Raw genomic sequence first — 14,828 nt, 5'->3', positions numbered from 1 at the left:
ATAGCAAGACTGAAAGCATTACCTGAGTAATAGTGTGTGGACTTGAATCACTGTTCCCAAGAGCATAGTAACTAACAGCTTGTGGTTTAGTCTGTTGAACTACTTGATGTTTTTTGACCCCTCGCTGTCCTTGTGTTTGTAGCACACTCTTTTTATTTTCCCTTTGGAAATGTGAACGGAGCATTATAGCTTTGAAAGAGGGAGAGAGGGGATAACCTTTGCTACAGTTGAGAGTTTACAGGTAGAATAAATTGGTGGTCACTATTTTTCTTAATGTTGTTGTTGATCCGCATTCAGTTTTTGACCCGTGATGATAACCCTCCTGTGTAAAATTTTGCCCATTATAGAGCAGGGCTTCTTAAATGTTCCCACTTGCTACCTCTTTAGTGCCAAGATATGACCCCCGGTATATAGATATATAAAATAGGTATACTGTTCTGTCGTGCGCTAGGCCTGTAACAGCTGTCTGTATACTTTAAGCTCAGCGGGAAGTCGGGGCGCCTCAAAGAGAGGTTCTCATGGATTTTTCTGAAGTAATGGTCTTTAGAGTCTTTAATGATACAACAAAGTCTTTATTATGGAACAAACAACAAATCTTCAATGGTTCAAACAACACTTCAAGGCTTTCTTAGTCTAGTCCTCAATAGATTGCTACCTGACTTTAATTAACTGTACTTTCTCTGTAAGAAAAAAAACCTATTTAACCTCTCCCAGGCTGTTTACTATCTATGCCTCATCGGTGTGGGTCCTACTACCGATTCCAAATGCGTCTGGGTATCGAGTAGACCTACCAGCCGAGGCTTGTAGATATTTCAGCTGGAGTTCCATGAATCTGTAATGCTGTCCTCCCTCAGAGAAATCTTTGAAAACTTCAGGGCTGTTTTCCCTCTGATTGCTGTGAGGCTGAGAGGCTGTGAGCTCTCAGCCAGAGCCTTGTGACTATTTCCCTGGAATTTCCGTTTCTGTCTCCCCGGATGTTCTTGAGAAAAGAAGCTTTTCTATGGGACGAGCTGGTCTACATCCTATAGTTTAGCTTCCTTATGTGAGACTGACCAAAAATGGCTCCTTTCCCTCCCAGAGCCCTGAACAAGGGGCGGAACCAAAGCTTAATTATGATGGACAGGTGGCCTGCCCTATGACTGCAAACAGATAATAGAAAGAAAAGAAAATTGGAGCTCCTGGTACAGCCGTACCAGCACATATACGAATCAAATATTTACTGGTAACAAATCAGCATTTGCAAGACTTGCTAAACAGACTTATGTTCCTTTCTATGAAGTACTGCTGAAGAATTTTCTGCAGAGTTTACTGTAAACTCTATTAATTTGTGTGAATGTCTTAAAGACCCACTAGGTGGCAAAACGTTTAAGGTAAAGGTAAAGTTAGTCCCCTGACACTAAGTCCAGTCATGTCTGACTCTGGGGTGTGGTGCTCATCTCCATTTCTAAGCCGAAGAGCCAGCGTTGTCCGTAGACACCTCCAAGGTCATGTGGCCAGCATGACTGCATGGAGCGCTGTTAACTCCCCGACAGAGCGGTACCTATTGATCTACTCACATTTGCATGTTTTCGAACTGCTAGGTTGGCAGAAGCTAGGGCTGACAGCGGGAGCTCACGCCGCTCCCCGGAATCGAACCTGCGACCTTTCGATCAACAAGCTCAGCAGCTCAGTGCTTTAACCCACTGCGCCACCGGGGGCTCCGGCAAAACGTTTACTGTTGCCAAATTTTTCACAACCCCAACATTGTGATAAGGGAACCCCATTTGGCTCGGGACCCCAATTTAATTTAAAATCAGCATTAAAATTTGATTTAAACTATGCTACTCTCATTTCTAATGAATACAAAAAAAAAATGATTTTGTTAACTTGCATTATCTTCTGCATAATATTATTATTATTTCAGTGTTACCTTCTTAAATTCCTTTTTAATTGTTTCTGTTGCTTTGTAGAATACACGTTTGCTAAAAACCAAATTATTCTGCCAAAGCATCCTAAGTTCAATTTATTCTGTCGTTATTTGGACTAATAAATGTCTTAGTCAACTACCACAGAGTTGCCAAACTTTAATGTTGTAGATAACACCAGTTGTGAATTGCAACCTATTTATTTATTTGCTGGGTTGTTGTAGGTTTTTTCAGGCTATATTGCCATGTTCTAGAGCAGGGGTTCTCAAACTATGGCCCGCGGGCGGGATATGGCCCTCCAAGGTCATTTACCCGGCCCTCGCTCTGGGTCAAGCTAAGTCTGAAACGACTTGAAAGCACACAACAACAATCCTATCTCATCAGCCGAAAGTAGGCCCACACTTCCCATTGAAACACTAATAAGTTTATATTTGTTAAAATTGTTCTTCATTTTAATTATTGTATTTTTTTTAAGTGGTTTTTGAACTAATATAAGATATGTGCAGTGTGCATAGGAATTCATTCATATTTCTTTTCTTCAAATTATAATCTGGCACTCCAACAGTTTGAGGGACTACAACCTGGCCCTCTTTTTAAAACGTTTGAGGACCCCTGTTCTAGAGGCATTCTCTCCTGATGTTTTGCCTGCATTGCTCAGCTGCTTTGAGGTTTTGGGTTTGAGTGTTATCAGTACGCCGATGACACTCAGCTGGTGCTGAAGATGGAAGGCCGACCAGACTCTGTACCCGATTGTTTCCATCAGTGCCTTGAGGCCGTTACTGGATGGCTGCGTGCCAGCAGGTTGAGGGTGAATCCAGCAAAGACGGAGATCCTATGGCTGGGTCGACCGGGCAGTGGGGACATCCAGCTGCCTACCCTGGATGGCAAGGTGCTACACCCGTCATCATTGGTAAAGAGTCTGGGAGTCCTTTTGGACCCTCTGCTGACAATGGAGGCCCAGGTCTCCGCCGTTAGCAGAACCGCCTTTTTTCATCTGCAGCAGGCTAGACGGGTGGCCCCCTCCCTGTCCAGGGACGACCTAGCTACGGTGATCCAGGCCACGGTCATCTCAAGACTGGACTACTGTAACGCCCTCTACATTGGCCTTCCTCTGTTGGTGATCCAGAAGCTCAAGTTGGTACAAAATGCAGCTGCTCGGCTTCTTGTGGGAATTCCAATGAGATGCCACATAACACCAATCTTACTACAGCTGCATTGGTTACCAATTGAGCACCGGATCACTTTCAAAGTGATGGTACTCACCTTTAAGGCCTTGCATGGTCTGGGGCCAATGTACCTGAGGGACCGCCTCACCCCCTACCAATCCCAGAGATCCCTCCATTCCGAGGACCAAGATCTATTGGAAATTCCCAGGGTCAAGACCTTGCGTCTAACAGCAACCAGACGCAGAGCCTTTACAGCAGTGGCACCATCACTCTGGAATACTCTGCCACCTGAAGTCCGTGCCTTGCGGGACTTACCAGCTTTCCGCAGGGCATGTAAGACATACCTGTTTCGACAGGCTTTTAATGTTTGATATTGCTGTTTTTAAATTGTTTTAAATTGCTTTTAAATTTTGTTAGATTTTAGCCATTCTTGTAAGCTGCTCCGAGCCCCAGGGGAGTGGAGGCATTTAAGTTTAAAAAATAAATAAATAAAAATAAATAAATTTATGACAAGCATTGTGGGAATTCCAGACAAGAAATAATCAGGGAAGCTAATCGCCTCTCAACAAAGGATTCCCCCAGGCACTAACAAGCTACACCTAAAAACTGTCAAGCCATCAAATGCTAATCAAGGTGGCCGATTAAAACATTCACACCTAGCTCCAGCAGACAAGAGTTCTTTTTCCCACCCTGGACATTCCGCAGATATATAAACCCTTTTTCCTAGTTCCAACAGACCTCACTACCTCTGAGGATGCTTGCCATATAGATGCAGGCAAAATGTCAGGAGAGAATGCCCCTAGAACATGGTCATATAGCTCAAAAAAACCTACAACAACCCAGTGATTCTGGCCATGAAAGCCTTCGAAAATACATATTTATTTGCTTCTCCTCTTTGGGACTCAAGGGGACTCAATCAACCTAATAAATTAAATTATCCGAGGCAAAGTTACAACTCTCTTTAGTATCAAAAAGCTGCTGAGAACACTCTCTATATGTTTAGTAGTGCTATGGATGTAGAATGTATAGATTTAACATTATATTTTGTCATATCTGCTATGGTAATAAAGGTAAACAAGGGAAATTAAACATGTGGTCTTGCTCTTTGGTGCATCATAAGTGTGTGAACTAACTCTCTTCCTTTGGTTTAACACTATTCTGTTTTCTCTCTTTTAGCACAAAGCCAAAGTGGAAGCAATGACCTTAGACCTTGCATCTCTTTCAAGCATACGGGACTTTGCTGAAGCATTCAGAGCTAAGAATTTGTAAGTATTCAAGCAGAAGATGGCCTCTAATGTTGATGTAATTATTTTGTTATAATGATAATTAGTTTTCACAAAAAGAAAAAAAAAATGATAGTACCTTTAAGGCTAGCTGGTTTTTATTTTCACTTTTGCTTTTTTTTTTTGACATAAACCTGCTTCTTTGGACACAGGACAGAGTGAACTATCACATTTCTCTTTCCTTCTTTTCCTTTCCTATCTTCATCTTTTGCTTCCTTCTTCCTTCTTAACTGTAGAATCATAGAATCAAAGAGTTGGAAGAGACCTCATGGGCCATCCAGTCCAACCCCCTGCCAAGAAGCAGGAATATTGCATTCAAATCACCCCTGACAGATGGCCATCCAGCCCCTGTTTAAAAGCTTCCAAAGAAGGAGCCTCCACCACACTCCGGGGCAGAGAGTCCCACTGCTGAACGGCTCTCACAGTCAAGAAGTTCTTCCTAATGTTCAGATGGAATCTTCTCTCTTGTAGTTTGAAGCCATTGTTCCGCGTCCTAGTCTCCAAGGAAGCAGAAAACAAGCTTGCTTTCTCCTCCCTGTGGCTTCCTCTCACATATTTATACATGGCTATCATATCTCCTCTCAGCCTTCTCTTCTTCAGGCTAAACATGCCCAGCTCCTTAAGCCGCTCCTCATAGGGCTTGTTCTCCAGATCCTTGATCATTTTAGTCGCCCTCCTCTGGACACATTCCAGCTTGTCAATATCTCTCTTGAATTGTGGTGCCCAGAATTGGACACAATATTCCAGGTATGGTCCAACCAAGGCAGAATAGGGGGGTAGCATTACTTCCCTAGATCTAGACACTATGCTCCTATTGATGCATTGATGTAAGAGATACTTTGATATTTCTTTGACAATCAGGATACTGTAAAATATAAAAGTGATTGAGAAAAACTGTTGAATACATTGTAAACTTAAAACCTTTAAAATTAGTTACAATATAGGTTGAGTATCCCTTATCCATGGAGCCCCCAGTGGCACAGCGGATTAAACCACTGAGGTGCTGAACTTGCTGACCAAAAGGTTGGCGGTTCGAATCCAGGGAGCGGGGTGAGCTCCTGCTGTTAGCCCCAGCTTCTACCAACCTGGCCAATCGAAAACCTTCAAATGTGAGTAGATCAATGGGTATCACTTTAGCAGGAAGGTAACGGCGTTCCATGCAGTCATGCTGGCCATATGACCTTGGAGGTGCCTATGGACAACACTGGCTCTTCACCTTAGAAATGGAGATGAGCACCACCTTCCAGAGTTGGACATGACTTGATGTAATGTCAAGGGGAAATCTTTACCTTGTGGTCAAAACTGTTCTTTATTTTGGATTTTTTTCAGAGTTTAGATCAGTTGCATATATATAATGAAATATGTGGGAGATGGACTTATGTTTAAACATGAAATTAATTGCTGATTCATATACAGTTTATGCATGTTGCCTGAAGGTACTTTTAAATTTGATAATTTTGTGCATGAAACAAAGTTGGTGTACAGTGAGCCAAGAGAAAGCCAAAGCATCACTACTTCAGTGAATTTGTCCACATCATCCATGTGGACAAATTCAGTTTTTGGAATTCCAGATAAAGAATACTCAACCTCTGCAAACCAAGAAAATAATAATAATAACAATAATAACAATAATAATAATAATAATAATAATAATAATAATAACAACAACAACTACTACTACTACTTCCAAATTCAGACAGATAGAGTTCTGGAGCACAATACTCCTGACCTCACGATGGTGTTAAAAAACAAAGTATGGATTGTCAATGTTGCAATCCCAGGTGATAGCAGGATTGAAGAGAAACAACTGGAAAAACTGACACAATATGAGGATTTAAAGATTGAACTGCAAAGACTCTGGCACAAGCCAGTAAAGGTGGTCCCAGTGGTGATTGGCACACTGGGTGCAGTGCCTAAAGACCTTGGCCTGCACTTAAAAACAATTAGCACTGACAAAAATTACTATCTGCCAGCTGCAAAAGGCCACCTTATCGGGATCTGCATGCATTATTCGCCAATACATCACATAGTCCTGGATACTTGGGAAGTGTCTTGACTCGTGATCCAACCATCAGCAGTGTGATCTTGTTTGCTGTGGACTCATCTTGTTGTGTTTCAAATAATAATAATAATAATAATAACAACAACAACAACAACAACAACAACTTGTGCCACAAATACCATCTGCCTGCAACAAAGAACTGGTGGGATCACAAGCCGGAAGAAGTTACAGAGAATGAACACATCAAGCTACTCTGTAACTTCTGAATTCAGACTGACAGAGATTTGGAGTACAATACTCCTGACCTCACGATCGTGTTAAAAAACAAAGTATGGATTGTCGATGTTGCAATCCCGGGTGACAGCAGGATTGAAGCGAAACAACTGGGCCACCTTACCGGGATCTGCACACATTATTCGCCAATGCATCACACAGTCCTAGACACTTGGGAAGTGTTCGACGTGCGATCCAATACAACAGCCAGCAGAGTGTCTGCTGTGGACTCCTCTTGTTGTGTTATAAATGGTAATAACTTCTACTACTGCTGCTATACTCCTGACCTCACTATCATGGGGAAAAAATGTATGGATCATCCATGTTGCAATCCCAGGCGACAGCAGAATTGACGAGAAGCAACTGGAAAAGCTTACACGATACAAGGATTTAAATATTGAACTGCAAAGACTCTAGCACAAGCAAGTCAAGGTGGTCCCAGTGGTGATTGGCACACTGAGTGCAGTGCCTAAAAACCTTGGCCTGCACTTAAAAGCAATTGGCATTGACAATAGTCAGCTGCAAAAGGCCGCCCTACTCAGATCTGCACACATTACTTGCCGATACATCATATAGTCCTAGACACTTGGAAAGTGTCCGACGTGTGATCCAATACAAAAGCTAACATAATGATCTTGTCGGAACCCGGACTTGTCGGAACCCAGACACATAATACAAGTCTTCTGTCTTACCGACCAGGCATCTCTCATTATTAGAGACCTGCTGATTTAACTTTTATTCTCCCAAATCTTGGAGCAAACAAGGAAACCACTCCTGATAATCTTTCTGTTTGCCTTTTGAAATTTCATGAAAGTGGATGTATTCAGGTCTGAAAAGGAAAACAGTTGTTTGAACTAAAGACTCTCGTGTTTCGAGGCAAGACCTAACCAGCCATGAGGGGCATATTGGGTAGATAAGCATGTAAAATATTTATAATTTAATATGTACAGTTAAAGTATCTTTTGCTGCAAATAAAGTAGTAAGCATTTTGCCGTTTTATAGCCTTAATGGTTAATGAGAGAATTTTAAAGAGTATGTATGTACAGTATTTTAATTAAAAATTCAATTTACAATAATAAAACCATGAAGAATATTAGAAAGGGCAAGAGCAATCAAAACAATGGCTTGGAAATTTTAAACAAAATTGCATTGATTAAAAGTACCAAATAGTAAACTAAAGAAACAAAATTAAAAACTCAATGGGACTCTTTGGGTCGATTTGTATAATTGGTTTGCATTTTATCTGGGACAGATTTGTTATAAATGTTATCGGAGTCCTCGGGTTTATAAACTCATCTTTCACAGTGAAACACTTGTGTCCCATCATTAATCTCTTCCAAGGGAATTCCCAACATTTAGATTCCAGTTTATTTTGTTGTGCATCCAAGATACAGTTCTGCTTTTGAAAACAAACTTGTATAACTTGTTCAGGTCCTGAACGATGCTTGGCCGCTCTGACGATCTGGATGAGGGCTAACAAATTGAAATTGAATCCAGACAAGACAGAGGTTCTCCTGGTCGGTCTTAAGGTCAAACAGGGCATAGGGTTACAACCTGTGTTGGATGGGGTGACATTCCCCCTGAAGATGCAGGTTCGCAGCTTGGGTGTGATCCTGGACACATCGCTGAGCCTGGAACCTCAGATCTCATCAGTGACTAGGGGAGCATTCGCACAATTAAAGCTTGTGCACCAGCTGCACCCGTACCTTGGGAACTCTGACTTGGCCACGGTAGTCCATGGTCTTGTTACATCCCATATAGACTACTGCAATGCTCTCTACGTGGGGTTGCCTTTGAAGTCTGTCCAGAAGCATCAGCTCGTCCATCGAATGGCAGCTAGGTTGCTAACTGGAGCGGCTCTCAGGGAGCATACAACCCCCCCCCCCCCCATTGCGCTAGATCCACTGGCTGCCAGTCTGCTACCAGGCACAATTCAAAGTGCTGGCTTTGGCCTATAAAGCCCTAAACAGTTCTGGCCCAACTTACCTGTCTGAACGCATCTCCCCTTATGAACCTTCGAGGACTTTAAGATCGTCTGGAGAGGCCCTGCTCTCAGTGTCGCCATCATCACAGACACGGCTGGTGGGGACGAGAGACAGGGCCTTCTCAGTGGTGGCCCCTCAGCTATGGAACAGACTTCCTATGGAGATTAGATCAGTTTCTTCACTTTTAGCTAGGGCTGGGCAACCACGGAAAAATTTGTTTCTAAACTCGATTCGTTTTTTGGGGTTTTTTGCGTTTCGATATTTAAAAGAATTCCAAATTTTTTCTTTAAAAAAGTTCGATATTTACGAAATTTTGTAAAATTACGAAACGAATACGAATCGATTCGTTAATGGCGGACGCGACCACGCAATACGCTAAAAAACCTCCATATGGGACAGGGGGAACTTCTGAAGCTTCCCTCTCCCTCTGTTGTTGACTGTTGGTGTGATATTTATATATTTTTTTCACTGATTAAACAAACAACAGCTATAAAACTTGCCCCAGACATGCGGAAATAATAACGAAACGATTTTGAAATGATTTTGAAACGAATACGAAGCAAATACGAAGCAATTACGAAACGAATTGAAAAATTCGTTTCGTTTTTTAGATGCTCCTGAATGGTTTGTTATCGCTTTGTAACCAAAAAAAATAATAACGAATTTTAAACAAATTACGAAATTACGAAACGAAACTGCCCAGCCCTACTTTTAGCATTTTAAAAAAAACCTCAAGACATGGCTATTCAAGCAGGCATTTGCGAATACTGAGTAACGGACATAAGAATGGAATCAACTACAAGATGGAATTGGACATTGTTTTTATTTTTTTAATCATTTGATTATGTTTAATATAAAAGGTACGGGGGGCAGGGTTTGGGGTTAGGGTTAGGGAGAGATTCAATGAATATTTATTGAATTATGTTTTATTACAGCTGTTATGATTTTATTGATGTTAAAGTTTTTATATTGTAATTGTGTTTTTGGTGACATTGAATTTTGCCTTGTAAACTGCCTCAAATCGCCAGAAGGCTGAGAGGGGCGGTATACAAATACAGTAAATAAATAAATAGAAGGTGGAGTAACACAAAAGTGACTTTTCTGGAAAAGTAAAGTAGAGTTATCTCACTGCACTGCTACATTCCAAGATTTAATTGAGCAGAACAATTTAGTTTAGATTTCATTGTCGATCTGGTATATCCTTTTAAAAGAAGACTTTCTGTGCTTCCGAGGAACAAGCTCTTTCTTTTTTTGGTTTTGTTTGATTCCTTTCATTACCTGAGGAAATAAACATACTATACGCACAGATGGCTGAAAGCGAGAAAGAACTGAGGTGCCTTCTAACTAAGGTGAAAGAAGAAAGCGCAAAAGCTGGGTTGCAGTTAAACATTAAAAAACGAAAAACCAGACCGATTGATAATTGGCAAATTTATTAATTTATTAATTTATTTAAAACATTTATATTCCGCCCTACGGATCAGGACTCCCTGAATTACAAACATACCATGACGCATGCGGCTTGATTTGGTTAAAGGAGTGGGCCAATATAAATAATCCTAAAATACTGGCATTAGAAGGACATGATCTGCGCAGCGGTTGGCATGCGTACCTGTGATACGACAAGAAGAAAATAGAAAAGAACTTTGGTAACCATTTTGTCAGATCGTCGTTAATTAAAATCTGGGAAAAGTACAAAAACAAATTCTATCAAAGGACACCTTTATCGATCTCCCTGTTAGAGGCATCCCAAAGAAGAGAGCTTGGGTGGGAAAACTGGCCTAGGTATAAGGACGTTCTAAAGAAAGATAGAGAAGGATTTAAGCTTAAAACACTGGATGAGATTATTATTTATTTATTTATTTATTATTTATTTATTTGCTGCATTTGTTAACCGCTGCTCTCAGCCCTAGAGCGACTCGCGGCGGTGTACAACATATAAAACCACATTTTACAATAAGCTACAACAACAAAAAACCAATATATCACTAATACACAATCATCTAATTACACTAAAATTAAAGAGACGTTCGGTAAAATCTCATGGTTTCAACATAGGCAATTAAATGAGGCATTTAATAAAGATAAAAAAGAAGGATTTGAAAACAGAGAAAAACAATGGGAAAGGATTATGGTAGTGGAGAAAAAAGGAACCACAAAATTATACAAAATTCTACTAAGCTGGAAAACGGAAAGAAATAGTACAAATAGTTACATCACACAGCCAATCTAGGCCATACCATAGGAATACCGGAATGGGAAAAAATATGGAAGACAAAACTAAAATGGACCAACTCCTACAGCTTAAGAGAAAATTGGATTAAAATGATGTTCCAATGGTACTTAACTTAAAAATGTAGCTGAAGGATGCTGGAAGTGCAAAGACAAGAAAGGCACCTTTTTCCATCTCTGGTGGACCTGCAAGAAAGTCAAAAAATTCTTGATGGAGATACATGGAATAACAACCAAAATATTGGAATTAATAATAGAAAAGAAAGCGGAATATTACTTACTAGGAATCTTTGACTTTGAGGTGGACAAGAATAAAGACAAGCTCTTTTTCCACATGGCAACTGCAGCGAGATTAGTTTTAGCAAGCAAGTGAAAAAATGAGGAAATTCCAAAATTAGATGATTGGAGACTAAAATTAATGTACATAATGAACATGGACACATTGACACAACATATAAGATCCAAGCAGATGACAGGAGGTAACAAAACAGACTGCTCACCGGGGCGTCATACAGGGAGTATACCACCCCCCTGTTGTGTCTGCTCCACTGGCTGCCGATCCAGTTCCGAGCACAATTCAAAGTGCTGGTTTTGACCTACAAAACCCTATACGGTTCCGGCCCAGTATATCTGTCCGAACGGATCTCCCTCTACGTCCCACTCCAGAGTCTAAGATCTTCTGGGAAGGCCCTGCTCTCGACCCCGCCTCTATCACAAGTGAGATTGGCGGGGACGAGGAGCAGGGCCTTCTCGGTGGTGGCCCCCCGCCTGTGGAATTCACTCCCCAGGGAAATTAGGTCTGCAACATCGCTCCTTTCCTTTAGGAAAAAACTAAAGACATGGATCTGGGACCAGGCATTCGGACAAGCGGGCAGATAAAGAAAGAACTTTGATGATGATTAGGAAATAATTAATGGATTAAATGTATGGAACTCTGAAAGACTAAACGCTGATCACGAGAATAGTTTTTATATGATGTGTTATGTACTGGTTGTTGATTGTGTTAACTGTGATAACTGCTTTTAACTATGGTTTTGTATATTATGTGTAATTTGTATAGGCATCGAATTGTGCCTTTTTTGTAAGCCGCCCTGAGTCCTCCTTCGGGGGTTGAGAAGGGTGGGGCAAAAGTACCCGAAATAAATAAATAAATAAGCTGGGCTGAAAATCAGGTGCTCACCCTGACTTGAGCTTCAAACTGCCAACCTTTTGATTGGTAAGATGTATTGCTACCAGACCAATACTTAGTCTCCTATCCAAGGACTAACCAGAGCTGACCCTGAACTGAACCAGGCCTCATAAGCATCAGATTAAAATACCCCTTCCTTCTTTTCAGCAGGCGGGGGGCCACCACCGAGAAGTTTCCATCACCAGTTCCACTTGTTCAGCCAGGTCTCATAAGCAGGAGATCCCAATAGCCAGTCATTTGGGGCTATGTGGTGACATGGGTGACGAGAATAACAGGAGGAAATGGTTTGACTCCTTCAAACCACCCTCCACCCCCATAAAATGGACTATCCTTCTCTCTCTAGTGCCCCCTAGTGGCCTCCACCTGGATAATGGAACAGTCCCAATGTTTTCTGCTTTCAGAAATCCAGATTAGGGATATTCAACTTGTATGTATCTTTCTCCTCATAAGAATGGATCCCCAAAAGAAACCAGATGTGTGTAGCTTCTTTTGAAAGATGCTTATTGAGGACCTCTTCTTTTTTAAAGGTCTCTCCATGTGCTGGTGTGCAATGCTGCCGTTTTTGGTGTTCCTTGGCAATTGACCGAAGATGGTCTGGAGTCCACCTTCCAGGTCAACCACTTGGGACACTTTTATCTTCTCCAGCTCCTCAAAGATCTTCTTTGTCGCTCAGCGCCTGCAAGAGTGGTGATGGTTTCCTCTGAATCACACAGGTGAGTTGTCACGTGCTTCTCTTTTTAGCACATTTTAAAAAATATTTTCTCAGTTATTACATGTTGTTGTTGTTCATTCGTTCAGTCGTCTCCGACTCTTTGTGACCTCATGGACCAGCCCACGCCAGAGCTCCCTGTCGGCCGTTACCACCCCCAGCTCCCTCAAGGTCAGTCCAGTCACTTCAAGGATGCCATCCATCCATCTTGCCCTTGGTCGGCCCCTCTTCCTTTTGCCTTCCACTTTCCCCCAGCATAATTGTCTTCTCTAGGCTTTCCTGTCTCCTCATGATGTGGCCAAAGTACTTCAACTTTGTCTCTAGTATCTTTCCCTCCAGTAAGCAGTCGGGCTTTATTTCCTGGAGGATGGACTGGTTGGATCTTCTCGCAGTCCAAGGCACTCTCAGCACTTTCCTCCAACACCACAGCTCAAAAGCATCGATCTTCCTTCGCTCAGCCTTCCCTAAGGTCCAGCTCTCACATCCGTAGGTTACTACAGGGAATACCATGGCTTTGACTAGGCGGATCTTTGTTGCCAGTCTGATGTCTCTACTCTTTACTATTTTATCGAGACTGGACATTGCTCTCCTCCCAAGAAGGAAGCGTCTTCTGATTTCCTGGCCACAGTCTGCATCTGCAGCAACCTTTGCACCTAGAAATACAAAGTCTGTCACGGCCTCCACGGTTTCTCCCTCAATTTTCCAGTTGTCAATCATTCTCGTTGCCATAATCTTGTTTTTTTTTTACGTTTAGCTGCAACCCGGCTTTTGCGCTTTCCTCTTTCACCTTGATTAGAAGGCTCCTCAGCTCCTCCTCGCTTTCGGCCATCAGAGTGGTGTCATCTGCATATCTGAGGTTGTTAATGTTTCTTCCAGCAATTTTCACCCCAGCTTTGAAAAACTAAATGGATCAGTTATTACATAGAAAGGTGTAATGATCTCATACCTTTCTGGTTAGGCCGCAGCCTAAAAGTCAGTAAGCCGGCCTCCATCTTAGTGAGGGAATGCAAGGAAGGTCGGATCAGCAGAGGGGAGGAGTTTAGCTATGCCAGGATTGGCTAGGAAAGATGGGAGGAGCTGGAGCTGTGAGTGGAAAGAGGCAGGCAACTTCTGACAGAGAGTAAAGGGATTTAACATCACAAGGAGAAGGGTTTTAACAGCAGAAGAGGGTAGTTTCGAGTGAGCTGGAGATTTCCTGAGGGAGAGTGTTGGAAGGCAGGTAGGGCTATAGAGTGGCCTGAAGGGTCAATAGCCGTCTGTGGACTGTTGTGGGAGAAGAACACACTGGTTGTCTGTACTCTCTAAAGGACAGAGTTTTCTTGTGGGATCTAGATACGCTGAGGAGACAGATAGATCTGGTCTGTCTGAGGGAATTTGCTCACGTCAAAGAACGGATACCCAGTTGAGAAGTCCAGTAAGCTTGTTAGGACTTAGGAACCATTTAAGAAGATTGTGCTGTGCTAACCATTATGCTTGTATAACTCAAAGAAGAATCCAGTTCTTTGTTCTAGTATTTATTTATTTATTTATTTATTAGCTGCATTTGTTGACCGCCGTTCTCAGCCCTTTAGGGCGACTCACGGCGGTGTACAACATATAAAAGGCAATTTACAAAAGGCAATAACAAAATAACAACATATCCATAATACAACAGTTATATAGTTACACTAAAAAATCCGCTCCGTCTCAAAGTAGAATCGTGACCAATCTCATAATCCATATTCCGTTCCAGTCGTCCTTACCAAATTATTGTAGCACTTAGTTAAATGCCTTCTCAAATAGCCATGTTTTTAGGCTCTTACGGAAAGACATAAGGGAGGGCGCCTGTCTGATGTCAACAGGGAGAGTGTTCCACAACCGGGGGGCCACCACCGAGAAGGCCCTCTCTCTCGTCCCTGCCAGACGTGCCTGTGAGGCAGGTGGGATCGAGAGAAGGGCCTCCCCAGACGATCTCAAGGCCCTCGTGGGCTCATAGGCCAAGATGCGGTCCGAAAGGTATTTTGGGCCGGAACCGTTTAGGGCTTTGTAGGCCAACACCAGCACCTTGAATTGGGCCCGGTAGCAGATTGGCAGCCAGTGGAGCTGGAA

At 42.2% G+C, this 14,828-nt stretch overlaps 1 protein-coding gene across 1 annotated transcript in view; it reads left to right on the top strand.

Moving 5' to 3' along the window:
* Positions 1–14,828, top strand: part of WWOX (WW domain containing oxidoreductase) — a 1,061,193-nt gene that overhangs the window by 244,504 nt on the left and 801,861 nt on the right. The window contains exons 6-7 of the mRNA XM_067471037.1: positions 4,247–4,335; positions 12,559–12,744. Coding sequence (XP_067327138.1) covers positions 4,247–4,335; positions 12,559–12,744 — 275 coding nt within the window. The remainder of the gene's footprint in view (positions 1–4,246; positions 4,336–12,558; positions 12,745–14,828) is intronic.

Source organism: Anolis sagrei, chromosome 8, assembly GCF_037176765.1.
Source record: "Anolis sagrei isolate rAnoSag1 chromosome 8, rAnoSag1.mat, whole genome shotgun sequence".
In the NCBI taxonomy this organism is placed as follows: domain Eukaryota; kingdom Metazoa; phylum Chordata; class Lepidosauria; order Squamata; family Dactyloidae; genus Anolis; species Anolis sagrei.
Note: the sequence above shows the minus strand (reverse complement) of the source record. Positions and strands in the feature narration are given on the sequence as shown.